Raw genomic sequence first — 15,861 nt, forward strand, 5'->3', positions numbered from 1 at the left:
GGACAGGAATTGAACCCAGGTCTTTCTGACCAAAGGGCTTCATCTATTCCACAACTCGGTCGGTATAGGCAAAGCGCTTTGGTTAGCAAGACTAATATTTACCTATGGGAGTAGAGATTGGCCAGTTTGCCTGTTCTGGGGGACAATAAACCTGAGTTTCTGGGTGAAAAAAAACCTCTCTCTGTATGAAACTAGCTACCTCAGCTTTCGTCAAAAGAGACCAAATAAAGGTTCCTGACGTCATGTACAGGAATCGAACCCGGATATTTCCGACCAAAGGTCTATTCTGCAGCTCAGTCATATAGACAAAGCCCTTTGGTTAGCAAGACTAATATTTACCTATGGGAGTAGAGATTAGTCTACATCAGATGAAATGAAATTTATGCAAGAAATGCAGGATATATGTTACTGGACCAGATAAAAAAAGATACAATCAATAAACTAAATATGATATATTATTATATAACATCTTGCTAATGAATTGTAAACTTTAATTCTTGTATGCCTCTGTGATGGATACAAATTGATTAATTATTTTAAGTGCTTTGCTGTAATTTTGAATTTTACTATTAATGTCAGTCTCTTTATAAGTTGGACTATAAGTTAAATCAATTTTTTCTCAAGAATTGTATTTTCAACACATTTTACCTCAAATTGGTTCTTTCCTTGAAAGACTTTACAGTTGATATTTCCTTATTAAATTTTCAGTGCTAAGGTTTAAATGGTGCATGGAATATTGCAATTTATTTTCATTACTGACCAGGAGTACCTGATCATCTGCATATAATCATCAGGATAGCTATCACTTTGTAATGATATACTTCCATGAACTGTCAGCCTCTAATGTCTACCAGTAGTGTTGATGGATATGTTAGAGTAATGGTAATAATGGACAGCCTTGTCAGATGCTATGATTTATTGGTTTCCAATTTAATATTTGAGTTCCCAATTTGACTACTATGAAATTATATCTATAAAGATTGCTACAAGTATTTGTTTTAGAAATTATGGACTTTACAACCATGTTATAAATAACTCTTTTAATTCTGTTTTAATTTAATTTTAAGGATAATTAAAAGAGTTATTTATAACATGGTTGTAAAGTCCATAATTTCTAAAATGAATGCTGATCACTGTGCAACACTAAGAGAAAGGACTACAAGTATTTGGTTTGTGCTTTCATTTCATTGTCATTGAGTGTGTTCTAAAATTGATTTCTGTTCACACAGTCAAGACTTTCCTATTGTCTATAAAATGCTATTAATTGGTTTCTTAATTCTTTTACTTTATCCTTTTCAATTAGTAATTTTAAAGAAAAGTAACTATCGGTTATATGCATATATTATAAAACAAGCTCTGTAGTTTAGTTAGTATCAACAATGCCCTTTAGTTGGAAAAATCTGAATTGAAATCTTCCTTAAGACATAGAACTGTTATCAGAGCTTTTCAAGTGAAGATGAGTTAGCTAGTCTCATAATGATGTGGAAAAGTTTCCTCTCCCAGAAATGCAGGTTTATTTATCAAAACAAGCATACTGGCCAGAAAAACAGTTTATAGATTTTAATTTTCCTCTTTGAGAGCAATTTGAGGAAATACTACTGTAGAAAATACTTATTCTAGTAATAGTAGTTTCTTTTTTAGGTTCCTTAATGATTGAAAATTAAGTACTGTCTTCAGTCTTTAAGAAAACAAGTATGTACTACTGTAATCAGTATAAAGATGTGGTGTATTCACTTGGGTATATTTCTAATACTGGTTGATTGGTTGCTAATTTCCACTGTTTTAATTTTTTTTTTTTTTTTGTCACTTTTTGTTACTGAGAACTTTTTTTTATAGGAAACATCAAGAATATGAAAAGAAACTTCATGAACAGATACTAAGTAATTTTAATGCTATAAATAGGTGAGATAGTTTTTATTGAATTTTTCCATTATAATCTTTGTGAGTTAAAGTACTTAATAAGTTTTAAAGGATCAGATTATTTCCATAGTTAACTTTATTCTAAAGAATAAAAATTTTATTCATTTTACTATATTAAAAAGTGCAAATTTTTATGAAACTCTTGTAAATAAAATGAATAATTTGGTTACTTCTCAAGAAATTATAGTTATCTTATCTCAGAAACTATTTAATGGCTTATTGAAGGCAGTGAATTGGTTACTGAGTAATTTAGTAACTAAATTTGGTCTAGCAGTGTTGGTTAAGTCAGCTAAATCATTATTTCTAGCTCTCTTTAAAAGGAATGTATCTCTTTTTTGGTAGCATGTTAAATGAGAATGAACAGTGAAGTCCAAAAACAGGCTTGAAAGCAATATAATCACAACATTAACACATTGTACTGCTGGAATATGACCATTCAATAGTTCTCCAGTTGATTACCTGCTTATATGAATAAGAAGGGGGGGGGGGTATTAATAAGACATGTGAAATTAAAAAAAAATCTTAGAACTTCATTTCTTTTCAAAAGCTACTTATCTGTTTTTATTATTATTCTTACATCCTTCATGGAGTAGGCATACTCATCATGGGAGGTTCATTCAACTGACAACATATTTATTGTACTAAAACTTAACATCCTTTCTCTACATTAACAGCATATTCTGATAATGTACTGCATTTACACACAATTCTCCATGCAAAAATCCTATTCCTTACACTAGAGTGTAAGAAATAGGATTTTTTGAAGATCACCACACCCTAACATTTCCAGGGTTGGCCTCTAGTTCTTCTACTCTTTTTATGGGATCCTCAGGATTAATCTAATAAAATCCCCTTATAACTTAGATGTCTCTATTGCCTCTTTTCCTCCTATCTATCAAACTCTGCAATCCACATTCCTTTGCCCTCTCTCTCTCTCCATAGCCAACATTCCAGAGTCCTGATATTATCTTAGTCACTTGTCCCTGGACCCTCTCCAATGCTTCCACATCACATTGAAATCCAGATGACCAAATCTGTACACGGGAGTCCAATTGTGGTCTGACCAGTGCTTTATATAGTGGCACAACTACCTCCTCATTCTCTACATGTTAGTGTACTTATTATAGCTGCACGACAATATGCATTCTTTGAAACACTTGCAATATGCCCTCTAAACTTCAGTCTGCTGTCAACCATCACTCTCAAATCTCATCCACTTCCTGAACATCTCTCCGCATTGGAGTGACCATACAGAATCTGTGGACGTCCAGTGAACATATGCCAAAGCAGTGAGGTTGCACTTATTAATGTTAAAACTACAACCTCACTGCTTTGGCATATATTCACTGGATGTCCACAGATTCCATATGGTCACTCTGATGCTCAGAGATGTTCCACACCAGACCTCACCATGTAGTCCTGTGTATGCTTTTCTGGAGGCTTCAACTCTGAAGATTGGTCACATACACCATCTAACCATCTCATTGATGGTCTACTCTTTTTCCAGGAACTTCATCTCCTATTACTGTTCTGAGAAGTCCTCCTTCCATCCTTTCGATGTGTCCAAAATATTTTAAATTTCTTCAATATTCTTTATTTTGACTTTCTGTCAATATTCTTAAGGAACCTTAAAGTTCTACTGATGTTTTCTAACACCCATTCATTTGCATGCCTTTCAGTATATGATATCCTCAACTACCTTCTGTAACACCACATCCCAAAAGCAGCTATTCTTTTTTTATCTGACTTCTTTAGTCCAAGTTTCACATCCATATGTCGCTGTTGGAAAAACAGCTGCATCCAAAATCCTTAACTTTTTTCCCATAGAGATAGATCCATCCTTCAGATTTTAGACAAGTCTCTGACTGTTGTTTTAGCCATTCCTAATCTTCTTCTGACATCTTCTAAACAGCAATTCTTCACATTAATAATGGATCCAGGTACTCAAATTTGCTGACTTCCTCAATTCTTTCTCCATTAAGGGACACGTGTTTCTCAAGAGCTTCACTGTTTGTATTTCCTTTGAGAACCATAACCTTTGTCTTGCTAGGATTGAATTGAAGTCCTCTGTTATTACTAATCTTGTTAACTTTATCAAGAATTTGTCCTAGTTCTTCCATGTCATTACAGAGGAGTACGGTATCATCAGCATACCTCAGACTACTGATCATTCTAACACCTGTCCTAATTCTTGTCTTGAGCTTATCCAATGCTTCATGCATGATGTCCTCCACATATATACTAAACAAGCGAGGAGAAAGTAAACATCCTTGCCTAACTCCTTTTCCAACCTGAAGCCAATCAGTCAATCCAACACTTGTTCTTAATGTGGCTTCTTGCTCCCTGTACAAGTTGGCTATCAACCTGATAGTGTGTTGAGGAAAACCATTCTTTTCATTACTTCGCACAATTTCACATGCTGAACACAGTCAAAAGCTTTAGAGTAGTCTAAGAAACACTCTACCAGAGGGAGTCTGAATTCTTTATATTTTTCTATGATCTGTCTAAGACAAAGGATCTGATCTCTGGTGCCCTTACCTTTCCTAAAACCTGCTTGTTCCTCAGGCATCTCTTCCTCAGCTTTGGCCTCAATCCTATTCTGCATGATCTTCAATAAAATTTTGCTCGCATGAGATAGTTCTATAGTTCTTGCAAGCCTTCATATCTCCCTTCTTATGTAGTGATATGAAAACTGACTTCTTCCAGTCCCTAGGCCATGATCCTGTCTCCCATATCCTTGTAACCAATCTATGAAACACTCTTATCCCCTCCCCATCCCATGTGGCCTTAATTAACTCTGCTGGGATTCTTTGGGATGCTGGGAACCTGGGGCCTTAATGCAGTTAAGCTGCTTAACTGCTCTTTCAACTTCATGCCTAAGTGGAAGAGGTTCCAAATCAGAATTTTCCTGGTGAAAGGGCTCCTCCAAATTTCCTTTATCCACTGTATTGTACAGTTCCTCACAGTATTCTTTCCATCTTTTTTTTAATTTCCAGTTCTTCTGTTAGTAATGCGCTATTCCTGTCAAAGACAGGAATAGCGCATTACTAACAGAAGCGCTGATCTAAGACCAGGATGTCTTAGATCAGCACTTCCCAAGCTGTGGGCCATGACCATCTTGGGGGGGCATAAGTTTTGTTGAGGTGGCTGTGAAATAAAGAAAACAAATTTAAAATGTTTTAAGACTAAGTAATTCTTTTTTTTTTAATCTTAAAAGAAACGTATTTAATTTTTATTATTTATTATTTCTTTTTTGTCATTTTTTATATTTTAATGGGAAAAAATCACAAATTTGCTTTCTGCATATTTCGCGCTTAATGAATATTACTAAATATATGCTTATTCATAAAAGTTTCATTTCAAAGTATTGATAAGCACAAAAAAGCTTACAAATGCCAAATCTTGAATATAAATACAATAAATATTATAATAATATATGTCTGTATTATGATTTTTTTTTTTTCAATGGGGTGCTGTGAAATATTTTAATTTTTACGTCTTTACATCCATAAGTTTGGGAAGCACTGCTTTAGATCACAAACTAAATAAAACATTGTTTCATAATTGTGCCTCCTCATCTGGAACTCTATCTCTTCACATTTATTAATATAGAACTTGTCCTGCTAGATGGCTCTTCTGACTTCTCTATGTAATCTCTTAAATTTTTCAGTTCCTGTGTCTCTCTGTTTTTCCAACCACCTTCTTTTAATTATTTCCCATGTTGAATCTGATATCCATGGGGCTGAGATACTTCTTGGCTGTATCCTGAATTATCACCTTGACTCTTTCCTAAAGCATTTCTGGTGAATTCTCCTCATTGGTCTTCAAAAAATCATCCAGCCAAGTTGATGTTTCTTCTGTGAATCCACTAGGAATTTAACATCCAATCTAGTGGGATGTGCCTGAGTTTGAAGTTTTTAGAATCTTAATCGTACTTTGGCTCTTACTAGCTGATGGACTGTATCACAGTCTGCTCCAGGACAAGTATGCAAATCTGAGATGCTTGTCTTGCACTGCTGGAGAGCCAGGATGTAATCAGTCTGGTGCCTTGACCTATCAATGTTAGATATCCAAGTATAGGTCCATCGTGGGTGTTTCTGGAAGCAGGTAACTAATCTGTTAGCATGGGCAAATTCCAACAGTCTTTCAACATGGGTTCGCCCAGACCAAACATGCCACTCTCTGGCCTAACTCTCATCTTTATCCGAGTCAAATATCTATTCAAATCTTCCAGGAGGGAATTAACATCAGCAGTGCTACTTATAATTCTCCCCAACTTTACATCATCAGTAAACAGCTGAAGATCCCCAGTCAGTCCAAATGATATATCATTTATAAACAAGTTAAATAGTAAGGGCCTAAGAACAGAACCCTGGGGCATTCCTGGTTACCCTCCTTTTTTGAGACACTGCTCAATCATACACAACTTGCTGGTATCGTTCAGAGAGAGAGAGAGTGAGCCAATCCATCTAACCAGTATACTATTTATTCCCATCCTCTGTAGCTGGTACATAAACTTCTCTGGTATTCTATTGAACACTTTTTGCAAAGTCCAAGAATATTACTTTATATGATTTTCCTGATCTAGCACATTCGTTACCTTATCATAAAATGCATGTAAATTACTAAAACAAGAACTACTATTTACAAATTGTAGGTCCTGTTTTAGCTGACCATCATAAAGAATACAAATGGCTGACCACCATAAAGAATGCGATGTCCATCAACCCAATCTTGTATTTTATTTCTTCCTATTTTACAGCTGGTAACAGCTGCATTCAGTCGAAAACCGTGATCAGTGAACAAAAGGGCAATAGTGAATGCAGATGACGTCAAAATTTTGCAGGATGATTTGGATAGATTGGAGGTCTGGGCTAGGGAGAATGGATGTCAATTTAATGTGGCAAAATGTAAGGTTATGCATTTTGGTGTGAAAAGATGGGAGGCAGTTTACTGCATTGGTGGAACCGTGCTCCAGGAAATTGATGAGGCACGAGATTTAGGAGTGTTGGTGGATAAGGAATTGAAATTTAGGGGACACATTGCAAAAGTGGCCAAGTCAGCTCATCAAATCACTTGGTTGCTGAAGAATACGTTGACAAGCAGAGACAAGCAGGTTATTGTTCCTCTGTATCGAGCCTTGATAAGACCTCATCTCGACTACTGTGCTCAGATTTGGTCACCTAGGTTTCTTCTTGATGGGGAGGAGGAGGAGAGGATCCAGAGGCGAGTGACCAAGATGATAGCAGGTCTGTGGAATGAACCGTATGAGAACAGGTTGAGGATTTGTGGGTTGCAAAAATTGGTTGATAGGCGGAGGAGGGGAGATATGATTGAGACATTCAAATTACTGAAGGGTTTCTATAAAATTAATTCAGAAGATATTTTTGAGAACAGGGCTGGTTGTGGGAGGACTAGGGGACATCCATGGAAACTGGGCAAAAGTGTGGTTAGTAAAGGTGTTAGAGCTGGGTTCTTTACTTTTAGAGTAGTGAATGAGTGGAATGCACTCCCTGAGTCTGTGGTGGATGTTGTGACAGTGAATGAGTTTAAGGTGAGGTATGATAGATACTGTATGAATGTCGAATAGTTGTGATGAAAATGATTTGGGGCCTCCCTCGATGAGTCTAATGACTCCCTGGAGTTGCCCGTAATAATAATAATAATAATAATAATATTTAAGCCTCATAGCAGGGGTTGAGAGTGTATTTTTAGATTCTGTAATTATTTTTTGATTTATGTGCATGTTAGTGCTGTTGTTCTTTTCCTGCAGTTCACTTGCACATTGGGAAGAAATCAAGCTCTTACTTTTATTTTGGCTTTCTATGCAGTTGGTAAACATATATGGGAATTGGTTCTTATTCATTTTTTAATCTGCTTATGATTGGAGTTTTAATTTTGTTAATTTTAAATTTTTTTGATAATTTAATTACCATATGATCTGAACTGTATTTCTCTTTCTGCATCATCTGAATATAGACTATTGTTTTCATTGTTTTTTGAAATATGATTAATTTTTAACTAGAATTTAAAAAAAATAAAACCCATCTCTCTTTGAATATTTAATTTCAGTTTGCAATTTAAAGAAGCATAATCGGAATAAAAAGGCAGAACTATGCAAATAGACAAGGAAATAAAGTATGAACTGCAATTTCAGTAGTAAATCTATTGAAATAATAAGAAAAGTTGGTGTGAGGTGGCAGCTTAGAAATGCTGTAGCCAAGAATGCCATTGGCAGGATATTTTACTGATATTAATAAAATTGTCACACCAAAAATGGCACATAGCTATCAATTTTCCAATCTCACCAAAAACCTAGAAATGCTGCTGGTATGAGGGAACCAGCCAATCAAAGAGACTGAGGCCACAGATATAAGACTTGTGAAGAAAATGGGGGGGGGGGGAGTTGAAGAGTTGGTCCTGATAGCAGAACTATATTAAGAGCGAAGAGATCAGAAAAGAACATGACATTAATATTCACATTTTTATTAATATTAATAATGTTGCCATCTAAGACTAATACTGCTTACACAAAAAATGCGTCTTACATGGTGGTATAGCCAATTAAATAAATGCAAGATTAACAAAAACAGGTGATGAAAAAATAACCATAAAAAGAGACTCCGAAGGAGACTAATATATAAATGGGTTCATACAGTTCTTGACATAATCAGCTGGTTTGGAAAAATATATTATGGGACTATTGATGAAATATTGTTCATTGTCATATCTGAGGATACACACTGGAAATGTGGTATGTAATGTGTGAAGATGGGAGTAATATACACTGGAGTAGTGGGGGGGGGGGGGGGTGATGCATAGTCTTATCTACATTGTTCCCTTTTGAATTCTGGAACACATTAAATGTTTATATACTATCTACCAGTGGTGGCTGGTGATAATAGAAGCAGGTGGGGCCAAAAACAACTTAATTTTTTTATATTTATATAGTGGGTTCTATTATTGATTTATAGTTATTATTTCTATTACAATAATGTTTAGTCAGAATCCACTGATGCATTAAGCTATTAATTTTTTAAAATTGTTAGGATAACATATACGGGCTCAACATATTAATAAAAAACTCGAAAGATTTGCAGTTGCGGGGCATAGCTCACCGAACTAGAGCAGCGGACCGGAAATCCAAAGACGCTGGTTCGACTCCAGCTGGCCACCCTGCAAAATATTTTCAAGTTTTCATTTTTCAAGTATTTCTATTATTTATTTTATAAATCAATGTCGAAACTTCAGAGAAAATACATTTTTAAAAAAATTAAAATTGTTTAATTAAGATTGATTAATAGAACCCATAAATATAAACACATAAAAGTCAAAGAAAAATCAAGTAAACATAATATATTATGTACTATACATATAGTGACATGATCAAAACATAATAGGTTTTCAATAAAGACAGACACTGAAAAAAAATAAAGATACAGATAAGACACAAAAATAATAACAAATTAAATAAGAACTACTGATAAATCCAGAAAAAAATATAAAATACAGGTTAAGACAAAAGACACTTTTAAAAAATTAAGAAAGAAATACCTTAAAAAAGTTGTTTCTGTATCAAAGAAGGGGAACCATCAGTATTTCTAATCAGATGCACAAAACTTTTCGCGTAGCATATAGATTTTAGAATTTTCATTTACCGATATTCACACAATTATTATTTATTTATATAAATATTCTGATCTTTGTTTCATATGAGCAAATTTTTCGATTACTTTATGATTAAACTGTTGAATTTCTTGTAAATAATCCTTATGAATAGATAGTACCGATCATTCAAACAATCTTGGCCTGTCGAATTTCTTAGAAGTGTTTTAATATGTTTTAGAGTACTAAAACAATGTTCGGCATCAGCTGTGGAGACAGGTGTCACTAAAACAATTTCAATTCATTTTGACACTTCAGAAAAGGTATCAACCAATTTATTGTCTTCTATAAATCGAGATAAGGCGTTGATGTTGGGTATATCACTAAAAGTAGTATTTTCATACATAACAGTTAATTCTGATATCAACTTGTCTTCACTTAGCATTGGATGATTTCTTTTAATGTTTATGATGTGTTCCCTAGGAAAATGTTGTCTATTGAAATTTTTAGGGTCTACAATAAAAATTGATTTAAATATTTCAAAGTTGCTGAATCTGTCACTAATTTCACTAATTATTTTGTCGCAGGCTTTCTTTAGCATCTTCTATCAGTAATTCATCTGTCGCGTTGTGTCTTTTAATTCTTTTTTTAGGTATTTCCTCGCGATCGTCTGGAACTGACGCAGGAATAAAATCGGCGATGCAATTCTGTACGAGATTAATGATGATTTTTTGAATTTATTGAATGCTTCTCTGATAGTGATATTGTTGGTTTTATTAGATTGCAATATGTTGTAAAATATATTGACATGTTTTAAAATTGAATAAAAAAAAAGATAAAAAGAAGTTGAACTCAAAATCTTCCAACAGTTTTTTGAATCTAACCAATTCCCACATGCATTTGTCATCCCATCCTTCTTCGTTTATGATTTTGTTAAAACATTCCAGAAGCTCTATTTTATTCTCTTTTATACAATTCACTATCTTGGAACGAAAATTCCACTATGTTTCACAAACTCTTGGTACTTGTGTTTGACTAATTTCGCGAAGCAAGTCATTTCGTTTTGAAGAGGATGTGAAGAACACGCCAGATCCACTTAAAATAGAAAAAAATGTTCTTATTCACTTATTTGATGAACAGACTTTTTTTGAAATTAAATTCAGCTGATTTGCATAACAGTGAACATAATGGGCATTAGGGTAAACTTCTTTCATTAAACTTTGTACTCCATTTCGTGATCTGCTCATTACTGCTCTACCATCATAGGCCTGTGCGATCAATTTTTCGTTATGACTAAAAGATTTCAGTTCTTCTTTTAACACATTTGTAAGTCACGTAGCAGTCTTATCAAGAACATTAATAAATGCTAGAAACCTTTCAACTAGTTGAGAATCTTTTAGGTAATGCAAAATAATTACGAACTGCAAATGACAAGATGCATCAGTTGTCTTGTCTGCTTGCAAGGAAACAAAACTCCCCCTATCAATTTCACTTTTAATTTCTTCTATATACACTTTATACATGCAGTCTAAAATTGTCATTTTGGTTGGTTTTTGAAGTATTTTTTGCTATGAAACCATATCTAAAAACACTCCTCGATTGTTTTAATCTATGGTTTCATCATGTCCTCTTAATGGCAGTTTGTGTACACCACAAAATTTTATGCAGTCTATGAACCTCGATAAAGTATGTCTATTTTTTGTCAACTAATTCATCATGTTTCTTTATATTAAGACGGAAGATAAGATGTTCATTTTACCGAACATTTGAAATTGCACCGCATTGTTTATATGAATTTTACTGGATTCGTGTTTTTGTATTCGCTCGGAAAGATGTTTTAGGTCCTTACAGCCACTGAGTGTCCACAAGCTCTCACCACCAAACAAAACACAATAAAAACAGAACAAAGATTTTTTTTTTCATCACTCACACTAAGCCATGATTTCTTGTCAAACCAGGTTACATAAAATGTTCTTGTTTTTTACCATCTTGTTGAGTAATACACACATCTCTGGGTTGATATGCGTCAAGTCTTTTGATTTCCAATTTTTCTTCTAGACTTAATAACGAGAAACGTTTTTCCAATAAACTATCGATTTTGTTTGTAGTTAAAATGTATTGTTTATGGACTTAATAAAAATTTAAACTTTAAAATAAATTAGAACAAAAAACGACAAGAATAATTAAACACATTAAAAACAATAAAACAGATCAACAGTGAGAATAAATAATAGGACAATGAAAGAATCGTGCACTATTTGCATACAAACGCAGTGATTGGGCCAGACTAAACGGGCCCCCCAAAATAAGCGTTGTGCCCGGTAAACAAACACGCTTGCTAGTACACATGCTTCACAATCAAAGAATCACACACTATGTACGTACGTGCCAACACAGTGACTGGGCCAGACTAAACTGGCCCCAAGATAAGCATTGTGCCCGGTAAACAAACACGATTGCTAGTGCATGTGCTTCACATGTACTAGCATTCAAAGAATCATACGCTATGTACGTATGTGCCAACAGTGACTGGCAAGATAAGCATTGTGCCCAGTAAATAAACACGATCGCTAGTGCTCATGCCACATACATCCCTGTGTTCTACGCACATAAAATAGGGTCAGCTGTGGCTGACCCCAGAGACCGTACTAAGATGCATTATACAATATTGCGACAAAATACTACAGTAATTTTTTTATTAAACAATGAAACGTGTTGGAAATAGATACAAAAATAATAATTACAAGAAACATATTGTTTAAAACTACAATTATTGGACTAGTTATACAAATATAGGTGGGTCCTTGCCCCTGTAGATGAGCCGCCCCTGCTATCTACATATACAGAAGTAAATGTTAAATGAAGTTTTTGACAAGGAAGCTCACATGCAAACAAAATAAGTGAAAAAATGGTTCATTTCCTGAATTTGGATTTGTGAAAAATGGGAACTTACATTGTACTCTTTTTTTTTTTTTCCTGACGACATGAAAATCAGTGCCCTGGTTGTTTATAGAGTTAAAATAATGTCATTTTACCTTTTGTTGTGATTATAATTTGCATAAATTGGAGAATATGGGTTTGGGTTATAGAATACTAGCATGGATAAGAGGATGGCTGACTGACAGATATGAAAAAGTGGTACGGGGGATGTGAGTCTGCAACATTTAGGTAACAAGTGTTACCTTAAATCTTTTTTGAATAACATCTTGATTGAATAACAGTGGACCAAGGATCAGTCCTTGGTCCACTGTTATTCAATCTGTACATTAATGATATTGGGAAGGATTTTACAAGCAACATAAAGCTATTTGCTGATGATGCAAAGATAGGTAGGTTGTAAATCTTGTAGATAGGCTTATGCATTGTTAACACATTACTATTAAATTATTTAAGGACTTTACAACATATACTGGAATATTAATTAAAAGAAACTTCAATAAAAAAAACTTTCCAAACCTCAACAAATTTGTGTGTATGAGACTGCCCCAGATTTGGGAAGCTTGCATTTTGAGAACTTCAGCCCAATAGCCAAGACAACCCAATATAGCCTGCTAGGGGAAACCTTTAGGACTCTAGGAACAACAGTAGTTTTCTCTCTTCTGCCTAATTTGCTTTTCTTTAGTGCCTGCGTGCACATGTCATAGTTGTATGTTCCCATGAAGATGGCTATATGACATTGCTGAAATATAGGAGATATTTATTAAAGTTTCTTTTAATTAATATTCCAGTATACATTGTAAATTCCTTAAATAATTTAATAGTCAAAGATAGGTAGGATAATCAGGAATGCTGCTGATATGCAGTACTTGCAGAATGATTTGAATAGGCTGGAATTGTGGGCATGGGAAAATGGATATCAGTTCAATGTCAGTAAATGTAAAGTCATTCACTTTAGTGTGAATAATTAAACACATTAAAAACAATAAATTATAATAAACCATTGGATTAGATATCCAATGGCATATTATATCGTCTTTTAGCATAATCCCAACAGAGATTATGCTAAAAGAAACCGAGGCTAGGGATCTTGGTGTATTAGTAGATGAAGTTCAGGGGCCATACGTAGCAAATATTGCAATGCTGAAACAAATGTTTTCACATGTAAAGATAAGGATGTCATTTTGCCTCTTTATAAGGCCTTGATAAGACCTCACTTGGAATGTTGTGTGCAGGTCTGGTCACCTGGTTTCTGTTGTGATTCTGATATATTGGAGAGTTAAAAATTATATCTGGATTATGGAATACTGATTACGAAGACATATTAAGAATTTGTAGCCTGCAGACACTAGCAAACAGGAGAAAGAGGGGCGATATGATTGAGACTTACAAACTTCTGAAAGAGTCATACAGGATTTCAATTGATGGAATTTTTCAATTTATGGAGGATGGAGAAAGGACAAGAGGGCATCCTTGAAAGCTGAGAATGAATGCTGCTAAGAAGGAGGTGATGGCTAGATTTTTCTCTCATAGGGTGGTGTGCGATTGGAATGGATTGCCATTGAATGTTGTGAGTGCAAGCAATATGAATGAATTCAAGAATAAGTAAGATAGCTGGTGTTTGTATGTGACCTCCCTTGATGAGTCCTTGATTCCTTGGAGGACTCTCTTAATAATAATAATGATTAGATGAACTTAGTTGCATTACCCTTCATTTCTGTTTCTTATTTATATACTATCTAATCAAAAATATCCACCCCCCCCCCTTCATCATAGCAGTGGATGTGGCTGTATACATCATAACCATGACTACACAGGTATAAAAGAAAGAATGTGGCCTTACAGTATTCATAGACCAACATTATACGAGGGTGGTCTGAAAAGTTCTCCCCTCACCATAGATGGCAACACTATCGGCAGGATATTTTTTTATTTTTTTTCTAAGTTGGTACCTCTGTCATAAGCATCCATGTGAAATTGCAAGTCATTCTATCAAGTAGTTTGTTTTATACAGCTGTCTGAAGCAAAAGTGTTGTCTGTATCCCTTGAAATGGATAAAATTGAGTATCATGCAGTTATAAAATTCTTTGTAAAAGGAGGTTTAATGCCAAAAGAAATTCATTCGAAGTTCATAAAAGTTTGAGCACTCTTCTCCTTCGTTTTTGACAATTAAGAAATGGGCTGACGAGTTTAAACGTGGTCGTACCAGGCCTTGAAGATGATCCACATGAAGGACGACCAAAAAGTGTAACAACACCACAAATCATTGATCAAGTGCATGACATGGTGTTGGATGACCGGCAAGTCAGAGTGTGTGAAATTGCTGAGACTATACGCATTTCAAAAGAATGTGTAGGATATATTTTGCATGAAGAATTGTAAATGAAAAAGCTTTGCACAAGATTGGTGCCGAGCTTGCTCACATCAGATCAAAAATGCACTCCCATGAAAATCTCTGAACAGTGCTGGAGCATTTTGACAAGAATAAAACTGATTTTGTGCATTGATTTATTACTATGGATGATACTTGGATTCACTTACATACCAGAATCCAAACAGCTGTCAAAACAATGGACAGAAGCTGGTTGTTCAGCGCCAAAGAAGACAAAGTCGGTTCCATCAGCAGGAAAGGTCATGGCATCGGTGTTTTGGGATGCTAAAGGCATTTTGTTTATTAATTATCTTGAAAAGGTTAAAACAATAACCGGGGAATATTATTCTGATCACTAGAAGAAAAAATTTCTGAGAAAAGACCCGGTTTGCAGAAGAAAAAAATCATCTTTCATCAGGACAATGCACCTGACCACAAAGGTGTTTTGACAATGGGAAAATTAAGGGATCTTAATTTTCCCATTTTCCCGCTATGAATTGTTGGAACACCACCCTATTACCCAGATTTGACTCCCTCTGACTTCTATCTCTTCCCAAAACTAAACCTCTTCCTTGCTGGTCAGTGTTTTTCTTCAAATCAAAAGGTGATTGCAGCTGTAGAGATTTTGCAGATCTTACTGAGAACCACTACAGCATCAGTTATTATTTTTACCAGTTATTTCAACTTTAAACCAATACTTAGCATAGGAAAGTTGGAAGAAATCAATTGCCAAACATCCATTATTTGCAGTTTTACCAATTATTTGAACAATGAATCCCCCTTCCTCCAACACACACAGACACTATAGAATTAAAATTTTTTTTTTATAAAAAGAATACTTTGGAAAACTATATAAGGATTGCTTGATGTGGGGTTTAAAAGTAGTGTAGAGATTATATTTATGTTGTACTCTGGCACCCTTCTTAGATGTCTGAGTTGGAAATGGATTTTCTCTCTCTATTGTTTATGGAAAGAGGGGAATGGATGTATGAGGATGTAACAATCATATTTGATAATTGGTTATAGCT

At 34.6% G+C, this 15,861-nt stretch overlaps 1 protein-coding gene across 4 annotated transcripts in view; it reads left to right on the forward strand.

Annotated features, from left to right (window-relative positions):
• LOC150101220 (uncharacterized) overlaps window positions 1-15,861 on the forward strand; it is a 530,669-nt gene that overhangs the window by 236,784 nt on the left and 278,024 nt on the right. For all 4 annotated transcript variants that reach the window (XR_016549128.1, XM_090401188.1, XM_090401189.1 and 1 more), the window contains exon 10: window positions 1,837-1,902. Coding sequence is in view for 3 of the 4 variants with exons in the window: in XM_090401188.1 (XP_090257314.1) it covers window positions 1,837-1,902 (66 nt within the window). In the remaining variant the exon portion in view is untranslated. The remainder of the gene's footprint in view (window positions 1-1,836; window positions 1,903-15,861) is intronic.

Source organism: Typopeltis vanoorti, chromosome 12, assembly GCF_054136105.1.
Source record: "Typopeltis vanoorti isolate ZY-2024b chromosome 12, IOZ_Tvanoo_1.0, whole genome shotgun sequence".
Classification (NCBI taxonomy): domain Eukaryota; kingdom Metazoa; phylum Arthropoda; class Arachnida; order Uropygi; family Thelyphonidae; genus Typopeltis; species Typopeltis vanoorti.